Source organism: Suricata suricatta, chromosome 16 (assembly GCF_006229205.1).
Source record: "Suricata suricatta isolate VVHF042 chromosome 16, meerkat_22Aug2017_6uvM2_HiC, whole genome shotgun sequence".
Taxonomy (NCBI): Eukaryota; Metazoa; Chordata; class Mammalia; order Carnivora; family Herpestidae; genus Suricata; species Suricata suricatta.
In genome coordinates, this window is record NC_043715.1 from 22,566,959 (window position 1) to 22,589,514 (window position 22,556).

General features: G+C 35.7%; 1 protein-coding gene across 3 annotated transcripts in view; it reads left to right on the forward strand.

Annotated features, from left to right (window-relative positions):
* The window catches only part of CDH8 (cadherin 8), a 366,110-nt gene that overhangs the window by 281,602 nt on the left and 61,952 nt on the right, over positions 1-22,556 (forward strand). For all 3 annotated transcript variants that reach the window (XM_029925787.1, XM_029925786.1, XM_029925788.1), the window contains one exon: positions 16,395-16,516. In XM_029925787.1, coding sequence (XP_029781647.1) covers positions 16,395-16,516 — 122 coding nt within the window. The remainder of the gene's footprint in view (positions 1-16,394; positions 16,517-22,556) is intronic.

Consider the following 22,556-nt stretch of genomic DNA (forward strand, 5'->3'; position numbering starts at 1 on the left):
ACATTAAAAAAAATCATTCACCATGATCAATTGGGATTTATTCAATATTTATCAGTATTTGCAAATCTGTCAATGTGATACACATTAATAAAACAAAGTAGAAGAACCATATGGTCATTTCCAGAGATGCAGAAAAGGAATTTGACAAGTCCAACCTTCATTCATGATAAAAACACTCAACAAAGTACAAAGTAGGTTTAAAGAGAAGAGACCTCAACAGATTTATCAAGGCTGTATATGAAAAACATACAAAAACATGGGGGAAACTCAGAGCTTTTCCTCTTCTGTGAAGAACAAGACAAGGATGTCTACTCTCACCAGTTTTATTCAACATAGTACTGATAGTCCTAGCCATATCAATCAATAACAAAAATAAATTAAAAGCATCTAAACTGCTAAGGAAGAAGTAAAATGTTCACTATTTGCAGTTAATAAGATACTGTATTGAGAAAACCCTAAAGACTCCACCAAAAAACTAACTAGAACTGATAAATTGATTCAGTAAGGTCACATGATACCAAATGAATGTACAGAAATCAACCCCATTTCTATAAACTAATAATGAGGCAGTAGAAAGAGAAATCAAGGAAACAATCCCATTTACAATTGCTCCAAATATAATAAAATACCTGGAATAAACTTAACCAAAGAGGTGAGAGACCTGTACTCTGAAAACTATAAAACACTGATGAAAGAATTTAATGAAGACACAAATACAGAAAGACATTCTATACTTATGGATTCTAACAACAAATATTGTTAAAATGCCCATAGTACCCAAAGCAATCTACTTATTTAATGCAATCTCTATAAAAATACCATCAGCATTTTTCCTAGAACTGGAACAAACAATCCTTAGGTTTGTATGGAACCCATGAAAGACAGCTAATAGCCAAAGAAATCCTGAAAAATAGTAAAACTGGAGGTATCACAATTCCAGATTTCAAGTTATACCACAAAGCTTTAGTCATCAAAATAGTGTGCTCTGGCACACACACACAATTCATACATGGAAAGACCAATAGAATAGAAAACCCAGAAATAAACCCACAAATATATGCCTATTAATTTTTGACAAAGAAGGCAAGACTATGTATTGGGAAAAAGTCTCTTTAACAAATGGTGCTGGAAAATCTGGACAGCTACATGCAAAAAAAAATGAAACTGGACAACTTTCTCACATTGCGTGCGCACACACACGCACAAACCTCAAAATGGAGTAAGGATCTATAGGTAGTATCTGAAACTATAAAAATTCTAGAAGAGAAGACAGACAATAATTTCTCTGAACTTGGTCATACCAACATTTTCCTGGCTAGGTTCCCACAGGAAGGGAAATAAAAAGCAAAAATAAGCTACTGAGACTATATCAAAATGAAGATATTCTGCATAGTAGAAGACACTACCAACAAAACTAAAAGACAACCCACTGAATGGGAGAAGACATTTTCAAATGAAACAGCCAATGAAGGTTTAGAATCCAAAATATATAAAGAACTTAAATCAGCACCCAAAAACAAGTAATCCAGTGAAAAACGGGCAGAAGCATAAAGAACTGTTTCTCCAAAAAAGAAATAAGGATGGCTTACACATGAAAAGATGCTCAACATCATTCACCATCAGGGCAATGCAAATCAAACTACTATGAGGTATCACCTCACACCTGTCAAAATGGCTGAAATGAAAAGCAAGATCAAAGATTTGTTGACAATGTGGAGAAAAAGGAACCCTGGTGCACTGTGGGTGAGAAAGCAAACTGATGCAGCCACCATGGAAAAGAATAGGGAGGCTCCTCAAGAAATTATAAATGGAACTGGCCTATGACCCATTAATCATACTCATGGATATTTATGTAAAAAATAAAAAAACACTAATTTGAAAAGATATATACACTCCTATGTTTGTTGCAGTATTTACAATAGCCATATTATGGAAGCAACCCAAGTGTCTACTGATACATGAATGAAGAAAAAGTGGTGTGTGTGTGTGGGGGGGGTGTATATTTACAGTGGAATGTCACTGAGCCATAAGAAAGAAAGAAATCTTGCCATTCGCAAAAACATAGACGCACCTAGAGAGTATAATGCTAAGTGAACTAAATCAGAGAAAGACAAATACCCTATGATTTAACTCATATTTAAATTTAATGGGATTTAACACACAATCAAAGGAGGCAAAGAAAAGAAAAGAAAAACCAAAACCGGGACTCTTACCTATAGAGAACAAACTGATGGTTACCAGAAGGGAGATGGGTGAGGGGATGGGTGAAATAAAGGGGATTAAAGGTACACTTATCATGAAGACCACTGAGTAATGTATAGAATTGTTGAGTCGTTATATTGTAGAACTGAAACTAATCTAACACTGTGTTAAATATACTGGCATTAAAATAAAACCAATAATAAATATGATATTTAAGGCTCCAACTAAAATAATATGAGAAGTCTATGTAACTGTCTAAAGGGAAAATGGATAAAGTGAAATTTATCAGTCCAAAAGAACATAAGGAGGAAAAATAGGAAAGAACTGATGAAGTAGGAAAAGTACAGTTAGAAATTAGGACCCAAAGATATAACCAATCACACTAAATGTAAATAAACTACATACTTCAGTTTATATTTATCAATTTTCAGACCACAATAAGAGGCAATAATTTTTGAATCATATTTCTGTTCAGAGTAAATGTAAAATCAAGGAAACACAGGACTCTAAGGATTAAAGAAAGATCAATCATGCAAACTCAAAGCAAGGCAATGTAGCTCAGCTACAGAATACGAAAGAAATACTATGAAAAATAAAGAGAAATCTTCAAGGTAAATGATTAAATTCATCAGGAAGATATAAAAATCTTACATGTTCATAATATATTTAACAAATATATTAAATACAAAAAAACTGACAAACACAGGGGAAATAAATCAACAGTTGTAAATAAAAATTTTAACCTCCAAATCTCTACTAAGCAAACAAGTGAAAACAAAACAAACACAAAAACACCTATCTGTCCTTACCAGGATACATAGTATTTGAATATTGTGATTTGTACTCTTTTCTAATTGAAATATCTAAAGTACTGCACTCAAAATCACAGACATCATTCTTATCAAATGCACTTGAAGTATTTCTCCCGAGGGCCAGGATGGCTTAGTCAGTTAAATGTCTGACTTGAGCTCAGTTCATGATCTCATGGTGTGTGGGTTTGAGCCTCTTGTCAGGCTCTATGCTGACAGCTCAGAGCCTGGAGCTGCTTCAGATTATGTGTCTCCCTCTTTCACTGCCCCTTCCCTACCTGTACTTTCTCTCTCTCAAAAATAAATAAATAAACATTTTAAAAAATTGGGGCACCTGGGTGGCTCGCTCGATTAAGTGTCCGACTTCGGCTCAGGTCATGATCTTGTGGTTCGTGAGTTCGAGCCCCATGTCGGGCTCTGCACTGACAGCTCAGAGCCTGGAACCTGCTTCAGATTCTGTGCCTCCATCTCTCTCTGCCCCTTCCCTGCTTGCACTCTGTCTCTCTCTCTCTCTCAAAATAAATAAACATTTAAAAAATTTTTAAATGATGGTGATGATATTTTAAAATAAATAAATTAATTAATTTATTACCAAAAATGTCCAACAGCTAGCCCATAAAGCAAATCTCAAGACATGCAGAATATACCTTCCTAACACAAGGGAATTCAACCATGAAAGAAAAAAAAACCCTAAACTGAAATTACCCCACATATGGGAAATGAAGCCATATATTCCCAATTAATCTATGGGATACAGAATAAAATCACAAAGGAAATTAGCACATTTTAAAAATGAATGATACCAGGGTTCCTGGGTGGATCAGTCGGCTAAGCGGCTGACTTTGGCTCAGGTCACGATCTCACAGTTCATGGGTTCGAGCCTCCCATGAGGCTCTGTGCTGACCGCTCAGAGCCTGGAGCCCGCTTCAGATTCTGTATCTCCCGCTCTCTCTGACCCTGCCCTATTCATGCTCTGTTTATGTCTAAATAATAAATTAAAAATTTTAAAATATTAAAAGGAATGAATGATACCAAAATTCTAATATGGAAAAGTTTGTGGGATATAGCTAACACAGTGTCTACAGGAAAATGAGCATTAAATGTCTGTATTTAAAAAACACAAATGCTAAAAAAATAAATCATTGAAGCACCCACTTCAAAGAAGCTATAAGTGAACAGAAATCTAAAAACTAGCTGAAAGGTCACAATAGAGGATAGAATATAATGCAATTGAAAACAGACCATAGTAAAATTTAAGTAAACAAAAGCTGTTTATTTGTAAAGATCAATAAAGCTGATAAAACTGTGCAAGGAAAAATAGAAAAGGTACACATTACCAATATCAGAAATGGAGACATTATTATAGACTATAGATGTTAAAGATGATAATAATTGCACATTATGAATGTATTTATGCCCATAAGTTTTACACTATCTATGAAATAGGCTAATAAGTTAAAGACGTATTCTTTGCAAACTGGCATAAATATAGCTATCACTTTCTCTACTGAATAAATTGAATCCATAGTTTCTAACTTTTGACACATAAGCCATCATGCCCAAATGAACCAGACACAAACTTTATCAGAGAGAAGTTTAAAAAACAGGGAGCATTTTCTACTTTATGTCACAAAGACAGCCTAATCTGAATGCTAAAACCTGATGAGCTTATTACAAAAAAGGAGATTTAACAATCTGCTTCTCATAAACAAAATCCTCGGTAATATACTAGCAAATCAATACCACTAATATAAAAATGTTATATTCCAACCAGGGAATACAAGGACAGGTTATAATATTTGAAAAATCTATTAGTGGGAATTAAAACACTGAGAGAAAAAAATAAAAGCCTACCCTCAATCTCAGTAGATGCAGAAAAGTATATATGCCCATTTCTTGATCATGGGAAAAAGCTCTTTGCACAGCAGAAGCAGCAGGGAATTTAACCTGATAAAGGGTAGCTACAAGAAAAAAAAAGCAAACATGAGACCTAATGGTGTAAAAGAATGAAAGCTTTCTCCCTGAAATTGGAAATGAGATAAGCATGTCTACTGTTTCTACTTTGTTCAATTATACTACAGGTTTTAGCTGGTACAGTAAGATACAAGTATGAAACAAAAGTGAAAATATTGGAAAGGTAGAAATAAAGTTCCTCTTCATAGACATCATGATGCAGTGCATAAAAATGAAAAAAAAATCTAAAGTTAAACTATTTTAACTTTATATGATCAATAGTTATAAAATAATCAGATTTTCTAATAGAGAAAGTATACTATTTACAGTAGTAAAAAGACTTCAATAGTAAAAGGATCTAAAGAATGATGTGTAAGACCTCTAAACAGAAAACTACAAAACATTAGTGAGAGAAATTAAAGAATTTGTGTCTACTAGAAAATGACAAATCAAGCCACACAGTGGAGGAAGGTATTGTGATACCCTATCTAGCAAAAACTCATAATCATAACATAAAATGTGCCTCTCAATCAGGAAACCTCAACCCTATTACAAAACGGCAAAATCCCAAACAGGTACTTCACAAAAGAAGATATCCAGGTAGTCGCGTTAGCATGATAAATTTTTAGCATCAAATCATCAGGATATTGCAAATTAAGGTTTAAGTAAAATACAATTACATGCCTCAATGGCTAAAATTAAAAACTAGTAATAAATTGCTGACTTTACCAAGTTCCATTGAAGACTTGAAGATGCCTGAATTTTTTACTCCTTGTTGGTCAGGGTGTAAAGTGGTACATCCACATTAGAAAAATATTTGGACACACACTCAAAGGTTGCATTTCATGTCATCTTTCTTTCTATTCCTAAGTATGCCATGTAGGTGAATTCATGCTTTGTTGCCCAAAAGACATACAGAAATTATTTATAGTAGTACTTTCAAGTAGCCTGAAACTGAAATAGCCCAAATTTCTATCAGTAAGAGGATAAATTGCAGTATATTTATACAAGGAAATTATTTTCCAAGTAATAGGAAAAATTAAACGATGGCTACATGCAACTATGGCAATCAATTTACAAATACTATCTGGAGCTAAAGAAGCCTATTGTATAATACATTAATTTAATTTTTATAAAGTTGTGAAGAAGGCAAACTAATATAGTATTAGGTAACAGAAGAGGTTACCTAAGGAAGAATGACTGGAGTCGGCATGGGGTACATCAGAGGCTTTGGGGGAGCTGGTTATGATGGAGGTGTTGGTCTGGATGATGGTTACATGGATTTGTTCATTTTATAAAATTCTACTGGAATAAAACCTTAAGATTTATATGCTTTATTGTTTGCAAAGCTGAATGCAACTACCAAAGTTGACCCTACACAAAAAATTTAGGGGAGCCATCCCAGGAACTATGAAAAAAAATATGGTTATTCTGTTTCTATACATAATCCAGTAATAGAAAATTTCATGAGAATGGAAAAAGCAAACCTTTTATATTGTTTCTTGGTTTGTTATGGTCTTGTAATTTGGCAGGAATGATTTATATTGAAATTGGTATGATGTTTTGAATTGGTAATATATGAAATTGGATTATATTTTATAAGTAGTATATTTTTAAAAGCCTGTGGGGAATAATTAGTTTTGTTCCTTTCTTTCTCTACTTGTTGGTTAGACTGCCCTGGAATCTCGTTTCAGCTTTACCACTTCTTAGCTTTGAGTAAATATGGAAATGATGACTAGAGTCTATATAATATAACCTTTTCTGAGAGTCGTTGGGTCTTCAAGAATTGATACTTGTTTACTACATACTACGATATTTCACTCATACAGGATTTCAGATCTTACATACCCAGAGTATATATTTACATTTGAGAGAATATATCTTCACGGTGACCCAACAAACCCCAAAGACATGGTACATACCAGATCATGCAGTAAGTGCTGGGCAGTTTATAGCATTAGCTTTCTTCTCTAATAAAGTATATTTGTTTTGTGTGCATGTTTATGGATTAGACATAACTGTTATTGTAAGCTGGTACTGAACGAATATTTAAACTGAATATTGGATACATCTACAGAACAATTCCTCTGAAAGTGTGTCTCCTTAATTAAGATTTGAATATATAAGGGATTTAAACTCAATTGCATTGTCAAAGTAACTTCCAGAAATTCAGTTCCAATAATCTTGAATCAATCCTATTTGAAATAATTAGAAGAAAAAGAAAAACCACTGAGGATTTGGTAATAGAGGCATAATGTAATTTTGTTGGCAGAGTAAAATGAGAGATTTTTGCAAAGACTTACTTAGATTATCAAAGAGGACATGGGAGTTATAAACTCAACACAGAATTTTATTTCCTTATCTGTTACAGTTGGGAGAAAGAGGAGATGTGCGAGAAGGCCAGAACGATGTATTTATGACGGTACAAAGAGAAAGTCACTATCTGAGTCATAAATTGAGCAAAAGTGATGCACAGTAGATCCAAAACAAAACAAACTGAAAACCACATATGCATGTAAAAACAAAACAAAAAGAATACAGACAACAGAAGAAACCAGATTTGTAAGCCTGCACAATTAAAAGCAGACAATAATTACACTGAGATACCACCTCACACCAGTCAGAGTGGCTAAAATTAACAACTTGGGAAACAGCAGATGCTGGCGAGGATGTGGAGAAAAGGGAACCCTCTTGCACAGTAGGTGGGAATGCAAACTTGTGTAGCCACTCTGGAAAACAGTGTGGAGTTTCCTCAAAAACCTAAAAACAGAACTAGCCTACGACCTAGTAATAGCACTACTAGGAATTTATCCAGGGGATACAGGAGTGCCGATTCATGGGGGCACATGTACCCCAATGTTCATAGCAGCACTTTTAACAATAGCCTAATCATGCAAAGAGTCTAAGTGCCCATCAACTGATGAATGGATAAAGAAGATGTGGTTCATACATACAACGGAATAGTTCTTGGCAATGAGAAGGAATGAAAGCATGCCATTTGCAGCAACGTGGATGGAACTGGAAGGTACTATGCTGAGTGAAATAAGTCAGAGAAAGATATACGTTTTCACTCATGTGGATCTTGTGAAACTTAACAGAAGACCATCGGGGATGGCAAGGGGGAAAATAGTTACAAACAGAGAGGGAGGGAGGCAAACCATACTTTTATGGTTTAGATACTCTCTTAAATACAAAGAACAATCTGAGGGTGCGTGGTAGAGGTGAGGGAGAGGGGGAAAAGGGGTGATGGGCATTAAGAAGGGCACTTGTTGGGATGAGCTCTATGTGTTCTATGTTCCTGTGTAATGGGAATTTACCCCAAAAACCAAGCACACACTTTACACACGGTATGTTAGCCAATTTGACAAAATTACATTAAATACAAAAACAAAAAAACTAGGTATTAGTTTATAGCAGATATTAAGAAAAAAATGGACAATAGTTCTGTTCTCCATTGACTTTTCATTTATAAATGGGCATAGATGTTGTCTTTGTTTAGAATGTGACTATTAATGTTTTACATTTAATAAAAACATAGAATGCAAGAGGTTCAAAAAGTTCTCAACTCAATGGCTTGAAAACTTTTTCCTGGGAATCATAATTTTACAACCATAAATTACTTAGTTTTAAGGACCTCAGCCCTTGATCAGAGGAAAAGGATAATGACGGTTAATGCAGATAGACAGGAAGAGGGTAGAGTGGAGGACTTGCCACGTGTTTAGGCAGGACTCTGTAGTTTCTAGGTTCAGGGAAGATGAACCTAATAAATAAAAGAGCTACACATTTTCTCCCCATTTGGAGAGTGTTTGAAAATGCTGTAGCTAGGTAGCATGTAGCTGGGTAGCATGTAGCTAGGTAGCATGTAGCTAGGTAGCATGCTTTTTAGCAGTTAGGAAAAGCAGATGGGGTCAGTCAAAACTTGAACCAGAGTCATCCTTTGGAGGTGTTTTCTCTAGAGAGTTTAAGCCATTTTAAAATGTCTAAATCCATACCCGCCTCAGGAGAGCGCATTACTCTCCCCTTTTTGAGAGCACTCTTATTTACATAATAGAAAAAAAGGACTTAAGAACTTTGCTTATTTGATACCAAAGCCCCCATCTGATTTCAGTATCACCTTAATTCTAAACTATTCTGTAAATATGACAGATTTTAAGGAATACCATAGAGTGTCTCCTCTTTATAGTCTGCCTTGTTGAAACTTTCACAGTCATACAATAAACATTTATAAAAATTCTTGTGGCCCACTCCCACATCGACACATTCTAGCAGGCAGAAATTTCTTGGTATGTATTGGAGAGGGTCAAAAGACTAAACCAACACATCAGTACTGGTGCCATGATAGTGAAAGGGTAATAACACATAAAAGTAATATCGTCAAGAGAATAACCTAACAAAAATATTCCCAGGAGAATTTCTCCCTGCTGGTATCCAGTGGTTAATTACCTTCTAAAGTTGTTACTATTTAATAACCTATTGATTGGTAAACCACCCACTCGCATTTTAGAAATTATCATGTCATTGATGGGCATCATTGACTTCAAAAGTTTTATCTTTTGTTACTAGAGCACCTAAGTCTGCTCCTGCAATCATTTTTCAAGACTTTATTTCACATTAGTATCAGTTTTGTTTCAAATTTCCTAACTTGCTATCTTTTTCTGTCACATATTCAGTTCACATCTTCCTGTTTTATCAACTTCCACTGTTCTTCTCATCTCTAGTCAATTATAAATTCTTATTTTGCATTCCCTTGTTGACTGTAATTTACTGCTCATGGCTTCTACCCTTCTACTTGTACAAGGCTCAAGAATTATTTATTGAGCCCCACCAGTATATCTAAATTTGTCAAATCATTTTTTTCTCTTATAGTCTGAAAAAGAGAGGCTGTTTATTTCAATCAATGTCTGAAAAAACAGCTCATGGAAACTAGTTAGAAGCAAATTCCCAAGTAACTTAGACTTGGCAGGATTCCATTACCTTTGATTATAAAAGGGCAAAATTAATGGGCAATTCATGAGGCTCTGTGACAGAGAGGTGACAGGAAGTCACTATGATTCAAATGGTCGAAGTCAAGGAGTTGTTTACACTAGGTGCCATTTCATTTTTTTCTTCCATCATATGTGAAAACAGTCTGACTTTTGTGGCCAATTGAAAGAGGCTTTTCCTTCCAGACCACTTTGTCACATCTCTTGTGTTTAGAAAATTAATCTTTAATGAATGCTAATCAAGTTTCTAATTATAATATCTTCATATTTAATGTTTGTGTATCAGATGAAAGGCAAACATTTTGGGGCCAGTCACAAAGGACATGAATAATTTCCTCAGAAGCTTATCTAATTAATTTTATTGCTGTATAATATCTTTAAAATTTGAACTGCCATCATTTCATTAATTTAGATAAAAGTGAATCTTCAGCATTTAAATATGACACTTGCAATAATTTCAATCATGCATGTTCATCTAATGTAGATAATGGTAACACATTTTGAGGTATTTTGGGGACAGGAGGCACTATTTTTCTCATTGTTTTTCCTCCCTGGTTTAACAGTTTCAAAAAATAATCAGTAAATTCCTGAGATAACCATATACTTAGAAAACCAAAATAAAGCCAATGGTAACTTTGCCTGTCAGCTTTATGGTAGCGTTTTAAAATTATAAATCTCATCAAGAAAGAGTTCAATGGCTTCACAGTGATCACATGATATAGCCTATACTCGTCAACATCTACTAGAAAACTTTCTGATATGGCCTCAGCTTTGTGGCCTGGCATCACCACCAGTTATCTCTCTGGATGCTTTCAAAATTAGGACTATTGATGTACCACTGGTGATGGCATGGTTTCCAGGCTTCCGGGCCTTTTCAAATGTGGCTAATTCTATCTGAAAGATCTGTGCACCTTTCTTTACTGACCGTACTTCTACTCATTACTTAAACCTAATTCAAAGGTTATTTCCTGGTTCAATTCTTTCCTGTGACTATACTACAAGGTCTCTCTGCCTCCTATGTTCTTCTTGAGCATTTTGTAGAGAAATATTTTGTAGGATAGATTAAGGTATAAAACCATTGTAATGTATCACCTAGATGACCGTGGACTCCTTGATTGTAGGAGCTTTGTCTTAGTAATTGGGGAAACAGAGAACACTATTGGGTAACTAAAGAAAAGAGAAAGAAAAAATAAATGAATGAATGACACAAGGGTGTTATCAAAAGTCTCAGGAGGGAGTTATAAGCTTTTTAAGCCTCCTTGAGCTTATATATTATATTGAAGAATGAATTCAAAGAAGCAGGGACAACTCAATTATTTACACTTATCTTTCCTTTCTAGGACAGGAGCATATTTCTGTTAGTATCATTCTATTTAGTCACAAATGTTTTAGCCTTTGAGAAAATAGAGTGTAGGGGCTTAAATGGTGCCCCTCCCCCAAAGATATGTCCAGGTCCTACCCCCAGGAACCTATGATGTGCTATTTGGAAAAAGGGAACTTGCAGAGGTAATGAAGTTACTGATTTTAAGATGAGATCATCCTTGATTAGCTGGGTAGGCCCTAAATATAGTAATAAGTGTACTTATTAGAGACAGGAAAGTAGAAAACATGGCAAGAGAAAAAAAAAAATAGCCCTGTGAACATCAAGGCAGAGATAGGAGTTCTTCAACTAGAGCCAAAGAATGTCATGGCTGCTTTCTCTCCAGCAGCTAGCAACAACCCTCCCTATGCGGAGATAATCACCAGTCTTGATCCTTCCCACACTCCTTTACACATGATATCCATTCATTCTAAAATATTCAGTGCTCTGTGCTTTATGTTTCATCTTCCTGCTCATCCCCAGACAAAATGACTCAGCCAAGGCTTTGTGACACTCTGCTTTAGGAGTGGAGTGTCCTTTGTGGGTGGAATCTGGTGAAGTAGAGTAATAGCCTTGAGTCTTCTTGATTCACTTCACTCAGATGAAGCTTCCTCTTATGAGCCATGGCAAGGAAGATCAGGGCCCAGGATTCTCAGTGACCCCCTATCAAATGTGTAAGTGTGTCCTATGAGTAGGGACTCGGCAGCCCCCAACCAGCAAAATTGAGTGTGAACAAAGGTTTACGAGCAGGATTAAGAAATGCTAATGTCCTGGGTATGTATCCCTTGACTAAAGAAAAGGAGTCCTGTGTTTTTGGTTGTGTTCGTCCAGAGTAGATTTCTCATCTTCCTGAGCTATAAGGTAGGGCAAGGGAAGGAGGCAGGTATTGATTCAAATACCACAGGATTCTCTTACCAACATTTAGGTTTTCTTGAATTAAATACTTTTATTTGTTGTATGCACTTAGGACCTTTTCCACAGACTATACTTCAGGGTGCCTAGGTGGCTCAGTGGTTGAGTGTCCAACTTAACTTCAGCTTAGAACATGATCCCAGAATCATGGGATCAAGCCCCACATCAGGCTCTGTGCTGAGCCTGGAACCTGCTTAAAATTCTAATTTTAAAAAAACAACAACCCTATGAGGGCTCCCAAGTGGGTCTGTCAATTAAGTGTCTGACTTGGGCTTGGGTCATGATCTCAAGGTTTATGGGTTAAAGTTCTGTGTCAGGCTCTGTGCTGTCAGCTAAGAGCCTGGAGCCTGCTTCAGATTCTGTTTCCCTCTTTCTCTGCACCTCCCTGGCTTGCTCTCTCTCTCTCAAAAATAAATTATTTTTTAAAATTAAATATTACTTTTTTTTTTTTACCAGTTTTTATGGGAAATGGGATAGTGGCATTCCTCATGTTGGCATGCCACAAATCAAAAAGCAAAAACAAAAACCAACCTGAATTGAGTGTTAAAAAGGCTTTTGGGAAGAGATGTTGTTTGGGCTGAATCTTAAAGGATAACAAGGAATTCCAAAGTTACAAAGAGAAGGGATTATATTATTTTGTTAGGGTTAACGGTCCATTATGTTTTATGTAAGCATTAAGTCTACAGAAATCCTAACCATCTACTAGCATAGTGCCAGAGGGTACAATTTAGATTTTATTTCCTTTAATAAGGTATACTGTAAACTACTAAGTCAAAAGCAAACACCTAAAAGTATATCAAATTCAGCTATATAATAGAACATGAATTTAGGGAAATTGGGCAACTTTTAAATAAATGTAAAAAATGCATTAAATTTGGATAAACATAATACACCAGGTACATAGTATGAGATTCTGTGCAGTTATGAGTGGTGGATTCCACATTTAGTTCTGACTTTTCCACAGGCCAAAACAAAGAAACTAAAATCATTTAGTTAAAGTTCATTATCTATTATCTTACAAGAAATTACTCGTAGAAGTGCTGAGACACATCAAATATCTTAATTGGAAGAATCTTCTCTGTCATTCACAGTCTCCTAACAGTATTAAGTGATAGATCCCCATCGCACATTACTTCTAACCACAACATCAAGGCTCCGAGCCCTGGAATAGTTAGACATCACCTCATCCCTGATACGTACGCGAAGAGGGATACCACCTTCATGTTGAGCGTTATCCCAAGGAAAAGCTCCTGGAGCTTTTAATTTTGTGCTGGAATCTTGCCACCTTTTGGCCATCTAGATATAAGACATAATTAAAATTTTTTGCAATTCTGAGATCAAGAGGAGGAAAGAACATTGGTTTTAGCATAATTATTCTTTGCCCTAATTGTGAGGAAAAAAACATTGTGTGCGTGTCTCCCTGTCAGGGGTGTGCGCGCGTGTGCGCATGCGTGCGCGCAGCCTAAGAGGGAAAACAAAGAATACCAGTTGGCAGAGTTGACCTATCAGCCATTGTCTGTCAGTCTGACTCAAAGTTAGCATTTCCTCACTTTCCAAGGAGCAAAGTCATTCTAAAAGGAGTGTGATAGTTTTTCCTTGTACTTAACAGTTTCCACAGAGTGTGCACTTTTTACTCTCTATTCTGTATATGCTGTTTATTAAGCTTATTTTGATCACTGGTTGTTCGTTGAATAGTTAGAGGTAGAGACAAAAATGTAACAGAAGGCTCTTGTCATCATCTATATACACAAGAGTTGGTCTTGGACGTGGGACAGAGAAAATGAATGTTGTTTAGTAAATAACTATTCCATAGTTTGTACAGTTGGGATACAGAGAATTATAAGATTAGTCCGTTTAAGGGACTCCACTTGGGTGAAATGGTACCTGGAACAAAAATATTGAATTTAAACTGTTCAGTCTCTCAGGGAGGTTTGAAAATTATTGTACAATTCTCAGAATGTTCATGATAGACCCATTTTGGTATGTGATATTTGTACTCAAACTTCAAATAGTGGTTACTCATGAGATACAGTTTTAGAATAAGCCTATAAGTATTCCTGAACAAAAGGCAGTGAGTGACTGGTTACCTTACTATACTTTGCTTTTTAAGTCCATCAGTATTATACTATGCAAAGGTTTCATGTTTGGGAGGCCAAAGCTACATCTTGGAGTTGGTTTTTAATTGAATATTCTTGGTAAAGGCATATCATCCTTTGAAGCTCAGGCTCCCATCAAGATACGGCAATTCCACTGAATTTAGTGTAATTCATAATTACATTCTATACAGTTATAATTTACATAGGCTTGAAGGAGATTTAATTATGTATGTGAAATATCTCTTATTGCATATACTAAACAGTATGGGTGGTACTGATCATGCTGACAATTACATAGGGTAAAGGCTAAAATGCCCTAGACTATGGACCTAAATCTGAGGCCTTCATGTTTTCTCTTACTTATAACAATCCTGGAAATAAGGTGCTAAGTTTTCCAGTTTGAATTTTCTCAGGAATAAAAGAAGGTTGAGTAACTTGTTCATGATCACGTAGGCAGTACAAGGCAAAGCTGAGGCTGCAAACACTGCTGTTTAGTGCAAACACTAGATTCCCTTTTCTCTCTCCACCTCGGAAAGAGGTATAAATCTTTGATACAATTGTGTTGTATTTAAAATACCTTACAACCTATTTATCCACCTTACACAATAGACAAAACATAAAACTTAAGTTCCTTGCCTTAGGGTCATGTACTTCTTCTAAAAAAAATTTCTTTCCACTGAAACTAGAGAGGTCCATAGTTCCTCTCTGAATGAATCTTTCATTCATTCGTTAGACATAAAATAATCAAAGAAAAGGGATTCATCAGGTGAGACGTTTAAGACCATTGGCTTGATTTCAGGGAATGAGGTTATGTCCCATGACTGAGGCGGTAGGAATACGACAGGATAATATTCATCCATCCAGAGTTAATCAAATTAGAATACTGGAGAATAACCATCCTACTTAACTAAAATCAAATCTTGTAACATTGCCAGTGGGTTTAACCAACTATAAGTGTGTAACATGACTATGATTACTTGTGTGCTTTACAAGTATTTTTGTATTACAAGTATTTTCATATTTCACACAAAAATGAGTGAAGGTTTTAGAGATCTTAATTTAATCAGTTATCACATAGAAGACTTGGATATATCAAATGCAAGTCTGTTTCTTCATATTCAAAAGCCACACACATCCCCTTCCTGCCTTACATATAAATAGTGCCATAGAAACACAAGTAACTGGTGATCACCAATGCATTCTGTATAATGCAAGAGATCAAATTATTACATGGTACAGTCAAACTGTACTGCATTAATCACAAGTGACAAATCATCACATGGCCAATGTCAGCGATGTATCTATCGGTAGACCAGATTTCTGTTCATACGTGGGTGCGTATGTATGTAACTATTTAAATTTAAGGACTTAAGGATTAGGATTATGTATTAAATTCTCTGCTATTGGAATTGACCTTGGAAGATTACAAGATTATTATCTGTTTACACTGACGAAAATCTTTATGAAAATGACAATACTAAAATGACTTAGGCTTATCTTACCCCAAAAGATCCCAAGGTTAATTTTTAATAAAAAATAAAATTCATAAGAAGTATGATTCCCTTTCTTTAATGTTTTCTTTTTTTAATCACTGTTAAAGACAATCTCTCAACAGTTGACTTGGTTCTGGGCCTTTTCCTGGGTTTTTGATGTTCACCTTTAATATACAGCCAGTCAAATATGGTAATAGCACAAAAAGGGCTTGTGTTCTACCCAAGGCAAACAAAGAGATACATCTTTGTTTCACAAAGCATTTTTTTCTTTTGTATAATGGAAATGGATTTTATCATTAAAATAAAGCTTTCTTCATCAAGGATACCTCTTTTAAGTTTTTCAGGCATGGTCTTTGTAAAGTTAAGCTCCAGCAAATGGTGTTTCAAATAGTAATTTCTCCTTTTTTAAGCAGTCAAGCACGTGCTGTTTTTCCTTACTGAATGGTCCGATTCCATAACCACTATGTTGAAGAAACCCTAATTAAAGAAAGTTGAAACAGACACACATGCTTTCAAGAACAAAAAGTTGAGTTGCACGGTAAAAATGAAATACCCTCAATGCTGATGTTATTTTTTCCTTCCCATAGGGAACCACAGTCAGATATCACGAGTACCTGTTGCTATTAAAGTGCTGGATGTCAATGACAACGCCCCTGAATTCGCATCCGAATATGAGGCATTTTTATGTGAAAATGGAAAACCCGGCCAAGTAAATATCTCCATGTTGTTAATGCTGAATATGTTTGTATACAACTGTCTCATATTTAATTAACCTGCATTATAGTGAGCATCTCATCATTTATGGTCTGCAAAGTCACAGGCTGGCAACACCCAAATGGGAACAGAGAAAGACCACTTTTCTTTCTCAGATGTTTGTTATTTCTCCCTACTTATGACCAAATCGGCTCCTGAAGTGGAACCACCTGCTGGGCCATAAACCCAGAGCCTAACAACGATCTTAAAGTATCTCAGGCTGTGGATAGAACAGAGAGGTCTTCGAGAGGTGGGGACAGAATTTTAACCTTCAAATGACAGGAAGCAAGAGAAAAAGCTCATGGGGAGGGCCTATCAGTTTCATACCAACCAAAGGAATAAACACTTAAGAGTGAAACCCAGCAAGACCTATTGTAGAAAGCAACTTTTGCAATCTGTAAAAACTGTAGGTATATTTAGATCAACATAGGATGAACAATAGGTTTTAGATATGCAAGTACAGTAACTGAAATTTTTATGTATTGATCAAAAATTTTTTTCTTTTAACTTGCCTTCTATAGCATAGATAGGGACGTTGAAGACAGATAAAAACAGAGAGGGAAGGACAAGAGGGAAGGAGGGAGGGAGGAAGAGAGAAGAACACAAAGAAGCAAAACCTGCTCTACTCTGAATGTCAAAATGGAAATAGTCTATGTAAAGTTCTAAAAAACACAAATGTAATAGATTTATTTTAACAAGGTGCCTAAGTACTGTATGTTTAAGAAATTTATCGTTTTTCAACTTCCTAATTTATTTCTGGATGGTGACATTTTAATTTAAATAAACAGCAGCTGACAGCATGACACTGGAGTTGTTAATCCAACTATTCTTGTGCCTCATGTGGGTGTTAGGAATTAAACTTACTATTTGCCGAGTAGCTTACCTGACAAGCATTAGATTTTTTTTTCCACCTAAAGAAAGGAATAGCATTGTAGCCCTCCACTTTTATTTGTTTCAGAACGCTCCTGTGAAACAGCCGACATTTTCCCCTAGCCTATCCTCATGTATCCGAAGGATTAGCCTCATTTTCATTTCCCAGAGAGATACACAAATACACATGTGCACACACACACACCAAGTACAGCTAAATTTTAGCAATACAACTAATTTAAAACGTCTTTATGTCATAAGTATGGTTATCAAAATATTCACTTTTAGCAGTGACACACTCTTTTAAAAATATTCTAACATTACTTTAAATGTTTTCTAATTTCATGACTTGGAAATGCCCTCTAGCCTATCTTTTGAACATTTTCATTTGTTATGTTTAAGGGTGGAATGTGTCTGTATGGGTGTGTGTGTGTGTGTGTGTGTGTGTGTGTGTGTATGCATATACACACACCCACACATATATACACACACACACACATATAGTAGTAATTATCATTTAGAAAAGTTAGGATGGAGTTGGCAGAAAATGTTTGATTAAAATGTAGTCAGGTTAGTTTCAAGGATATGCTGGTGTGGGCGAGCCAATTACAGACTTAGAGACCAGACATTGTTGATCACAAAGAATCTGTCTTTAGAACTTAAATAAAACCCCATTTTCATGCAAAACTCATCACACAAGTTCAAAGAGTCAGTGGCATCGAAATTTCGAAAATTCCACATTGGCTTCACTTGTGATATTGACATCTGCATGCCTTTGGACCTCTAGGAATCTGGAGATTTATCCTGTGGATTTTGATTATTTCCAAGGTTTTAATGATTCATTAGCAGTTCTTATCCTCAGGAAAAAAAATACATTGTTTCATCATCTCTCCTATGCAAGATCAAAATAAAAAAAGTTGATTCTTTGTTTTATGATTTTTGCATATCGAAGTGAATGACTCATTCTGTGAAGAAATATTTATGTTGTGTATCTGTCCACTACCACTATGTTATCCTAAAGTGAACCTGTTTAACTATGTTTATTACAGTTCATATTTACATGAAAAGATCAGAACTTGACTGTTCCCCTAAGTTTTGGACATAGGACTAGTTGATACACATCAAGTTGTTCAAACAACTCCTGAATTCCTTGAATCCTCTGTGCTAGTCAGAACTCAGGAGTGACTCATTACACCATTATTTTTAGACCTACCATTTTCCAAAATTATTTGTTAATAAATTTGTTATCAACATAAACACTAGTGTGTTTATGTAACTTCAACATATGCACTTTCAATCATTTCTCATAATGTCACACAACCAGACTCACTTCGAAATCACAATATTCATTATGAGGTGGTAACATACCCATGAAAAACAAAAGTCAATAGCTGAATCAGCACTAAATTCATTGTTCTATCAATATTTTCAACCATTAATGTCTGCTTTACAATAGCCTCAGAGAAAGGAATGTGGAGGACTCTGAAATGTCTGGTTTGTCCAGAAGGCATGGATTTAAGGCTAAACTCAAAGAGGATCTACTTCCTGGGAGACGAGGCAGCTGGGGATCATTGGCAATAAGTAAAGGCAGGCCCCTCAAACACTCTGTAAAAACCTCCTGGACTGAGAAAGCCTCTAGAAAGAGGTTTTTCGAACATTTCACAAAATGAAACCAGTATCAACACAAACACAGAGAATTATACTGTGCTTGACCACTCTTTTCCACTGAATTGGACTCATTTAAACAAAGCATCAAAAAAAATAAATAAAAAACTTTTAACAAGACGGAGGGACACCACTTTCCTCTTCTCTGGAGGTACATCTCCAGTCCATAATACATCTATGCTGAAACTCTTATAGGTTCACTTTGAAAGTAGAATTGGAAATCACACCTGCTTCTACTACCTTTTCCTTATTTTGAAGTGAAAGGTGACCTTCTCTTCAGTTTCTTTCCTAAAAAGAGTAACCACCACCCATAACAGAAAAAGTTCATAGTCCATATTATACAAAATCAGTGTGAATCCCTTTCATTACAATCATCTAAAGTAATCCCTCCATGACAACATTGTTAATAGAGTATTTTCTGTTGCTAATTATTCCCATTTTAGAAACATTTCCCCAATAATTCTAGATAATTTATCTCAAGTCGAAAGTTTTGAGACAACAAATATATTTCTTTAGTCTCCAGCTCAATCATGTCATGATAAAACTGTTTACAAATTACTTGGCCCCCAGTTTAGCAGGAAAAACAAAAAAGATTCCTTCCACTGACTCCTCTCTAATGGCTAAGACAGAAATGACGGCATGGGTTAAAGATTTCAAAATTAGAAAGCTAAATATATAACTGACAGTTCTTGTATCTAAGAGGATGGTAGTTTCGGGTCAGTCAGTAAATATTTATTAAACAAAACTAAGTACCAGGACATGGTGAGGTACTGGGGATTTAGTGGCAAACAATGCCCTAAACAAGTCTTTTTCCCTTCTAGAGTTTTCTCTCTGGCAAACACGTACTAAAATTAGAAATGATAGAATTGCAAGAACATACCTCAAATCCTCTGGGCAGAAAGGAGGCTGAAGAGCTGAAGGGAAATGGCTGAGCTATCTTACTGAAAAGACCTCTTAATATAGGACCCGTTCCACCAGAGACGGGAAACATCCATCAAGAGCTGAAAAGGAGTCAGCTGGGGATAAACCAGGTTTTCTCTGACGAGAATGGTAATCTGGCTGGACGGGTGGAGGAGCAGGTAACAGCTGTGGAGAGACCAGTACCTTCCTTCCTTATGCTCGACAACAGCACACTCAGAGCCAAACAGGAAAGAGAAGTAGAGAATTTTGTGGCCAGTGTTGGCCAGAGGGCCTTTCATAACTCTGTTCTACATCCTATCCCCTGGACAGGGTCTTTCTAGGATTTCATTTCACATGCTAACCCCGTGTTTGTCATACATACATAATTAGGATAATTTGATCCAGGTGGTTCACTGATGCCAGGGCTACACTGAAAATGCTGTTATTTCCAGGTCCGAGTCAAGGTCTCAAATTTATTTACTCCTAGAGAATATTTTATCGTTTGAAAACTATTTAGATGATAAACTGCTTCAGCTCTTTTTTCCTTCAGGGAGGAGCTTCCCTTTTTACTGTAAATAAATCTAGTGGCATACAATTTAAGTTTCACCAACCTCTACAGAAGTTGAGGCATGCTATTTGGCATCAAGCTAATTACGTCTGGGATGAAAAGAACATGCTTTGGTTTACCTCTTCTAGTCCCCCTTGTCTCTGACCAATACTGTGGCACTATGAGGTTGGCGTATCCTAAAAATGTCATAGGTCAAAAAATAAATACATAGAAACAACAAAGAAAGGAAGAGTATAATATCCTATATTTCTAGATAAGCCCATGCTTGGCATTTAATGAATAGTCACAAAATTTTAGAATCATAGTTCTAATTCATTTCATTCAGCAGTAACAAATATTTCAATAACTAGCTTCTCAGATATTACCATGGAAACACTTGTCTTACTCACAGACACACATGCACAAACTAACCTCTTTAAATGAAAAATCACCTATTTATTAACAGTATTTCATATTGCATCTACAAGATGCTAACTATTGTAATATGACCTGGAGAAACAATGTAAAAAGGGCAAAAAAAAATGTCCTCTCTAATGGAACTTAATGAGGAAGAGGGCTTATTTAAAAAAAAAGTAGAATGAATACATAATATAATTTCAATTTTGAAAACTGAATTGAAGGAAACATTGGCACAACTAGGCAGAGGAGAACAAAGAAAAAGCAGACATCTACTTTATTTAGTATTGTTGGAGAAAGCTACTTTTTAAGTGAGTATCCTTTAAGCTGAATCTGAAAAAAAAATGAGAAAGGGGTAGACATTCAAGGAATGGAAGCAAGAGACTGCTAGCCAGCACAATAAGCTTGCGCAAAGACCCTGAAGGGAGAAAGACCTTGGTTTGTTTGAAGAATTGAAGATCTATATGGCTAAGTGTAAGAATAAGAACACTGAGAGTGGACAAAACGTTTTATTTGGATAAAATGTCCACACACATGAACAAAACACACACATACATACATGCAATTAAGCAGGAAGAACATTTAGTAGGCTGTAATTGAAAAAGATGTTGGTAAAAGATACTTATTAAACACAAACTATGTACGAGGACTTGGTGATCTAAGGCATTAGCAGTAGAGATGCAGATAAGGAACTGTGAAAGCCGCATGCTTACATGAATGCCATGATACAGACAGACGTCCAACATACAATCAACATCACTACTTCCGGGGGTTGGTAGTGATGTTGGCAACCACATTTTACAAAAAGGGAGCTGAGGCTGGAAAAGGGTGAGGGGCTACCCCAGGCCATGAAAAGTGGCATACATGGGTTTCAAGGTCGGTTCTTGAAGTTTCCCAAGTCCTTGCACTGTCTAGGATCTTGTAGTGCTTCCCAAGGAAGCAGACTTTTTGATTCCAGTGCCTGTGTAACATACTTATTAGAAATAAGATTGTGACCAAGAGTGAGCATTTTTCAAAAGGGGAAAAATGTCAACTCTTGTGGCCAATAAGATATGTTATTTAAAAAGCATTCCACGAAATCTTAAGTGAAAAGAAATAAAGCTTAAGGAGAAAAGTAAAAATAATTATCTGTTGATAAATTCTGGCAATGAATGCGTTTCCTACTCTATTTATTTTAAAAAATTCTGTTGGTCTTTTTCTAATAAATGTGAAACAGTGAGTTGAAAATATGGCATTTTATAACACTCATGAAACAATAAATTTAGGAAATTTAATTTTAACTTCCCTGCCAGCAGGCGTTTTTCAGGATCTATCTGCATACACAAGAGGGAGACAGGATTGATTTCAAAACAGATGAAATTGATGGCCTCAACAAAATGCATACAGTACTGCTTTCTTTTTGGAGGGTATAGCAAGGAGATGGTAAATTAACAGAATTTATAAAACAATATTTGAGGAAATCATATGTAACAAAATATATTTCAAGACAGTCATTAACAGACGTATGACTTTTAGAGCTCGCTTTTGACACAGGGGAACACATAAGTAAAAAACACAGTGGAAGGATTTGAAACCAGAACAATGTGTGAATCACACC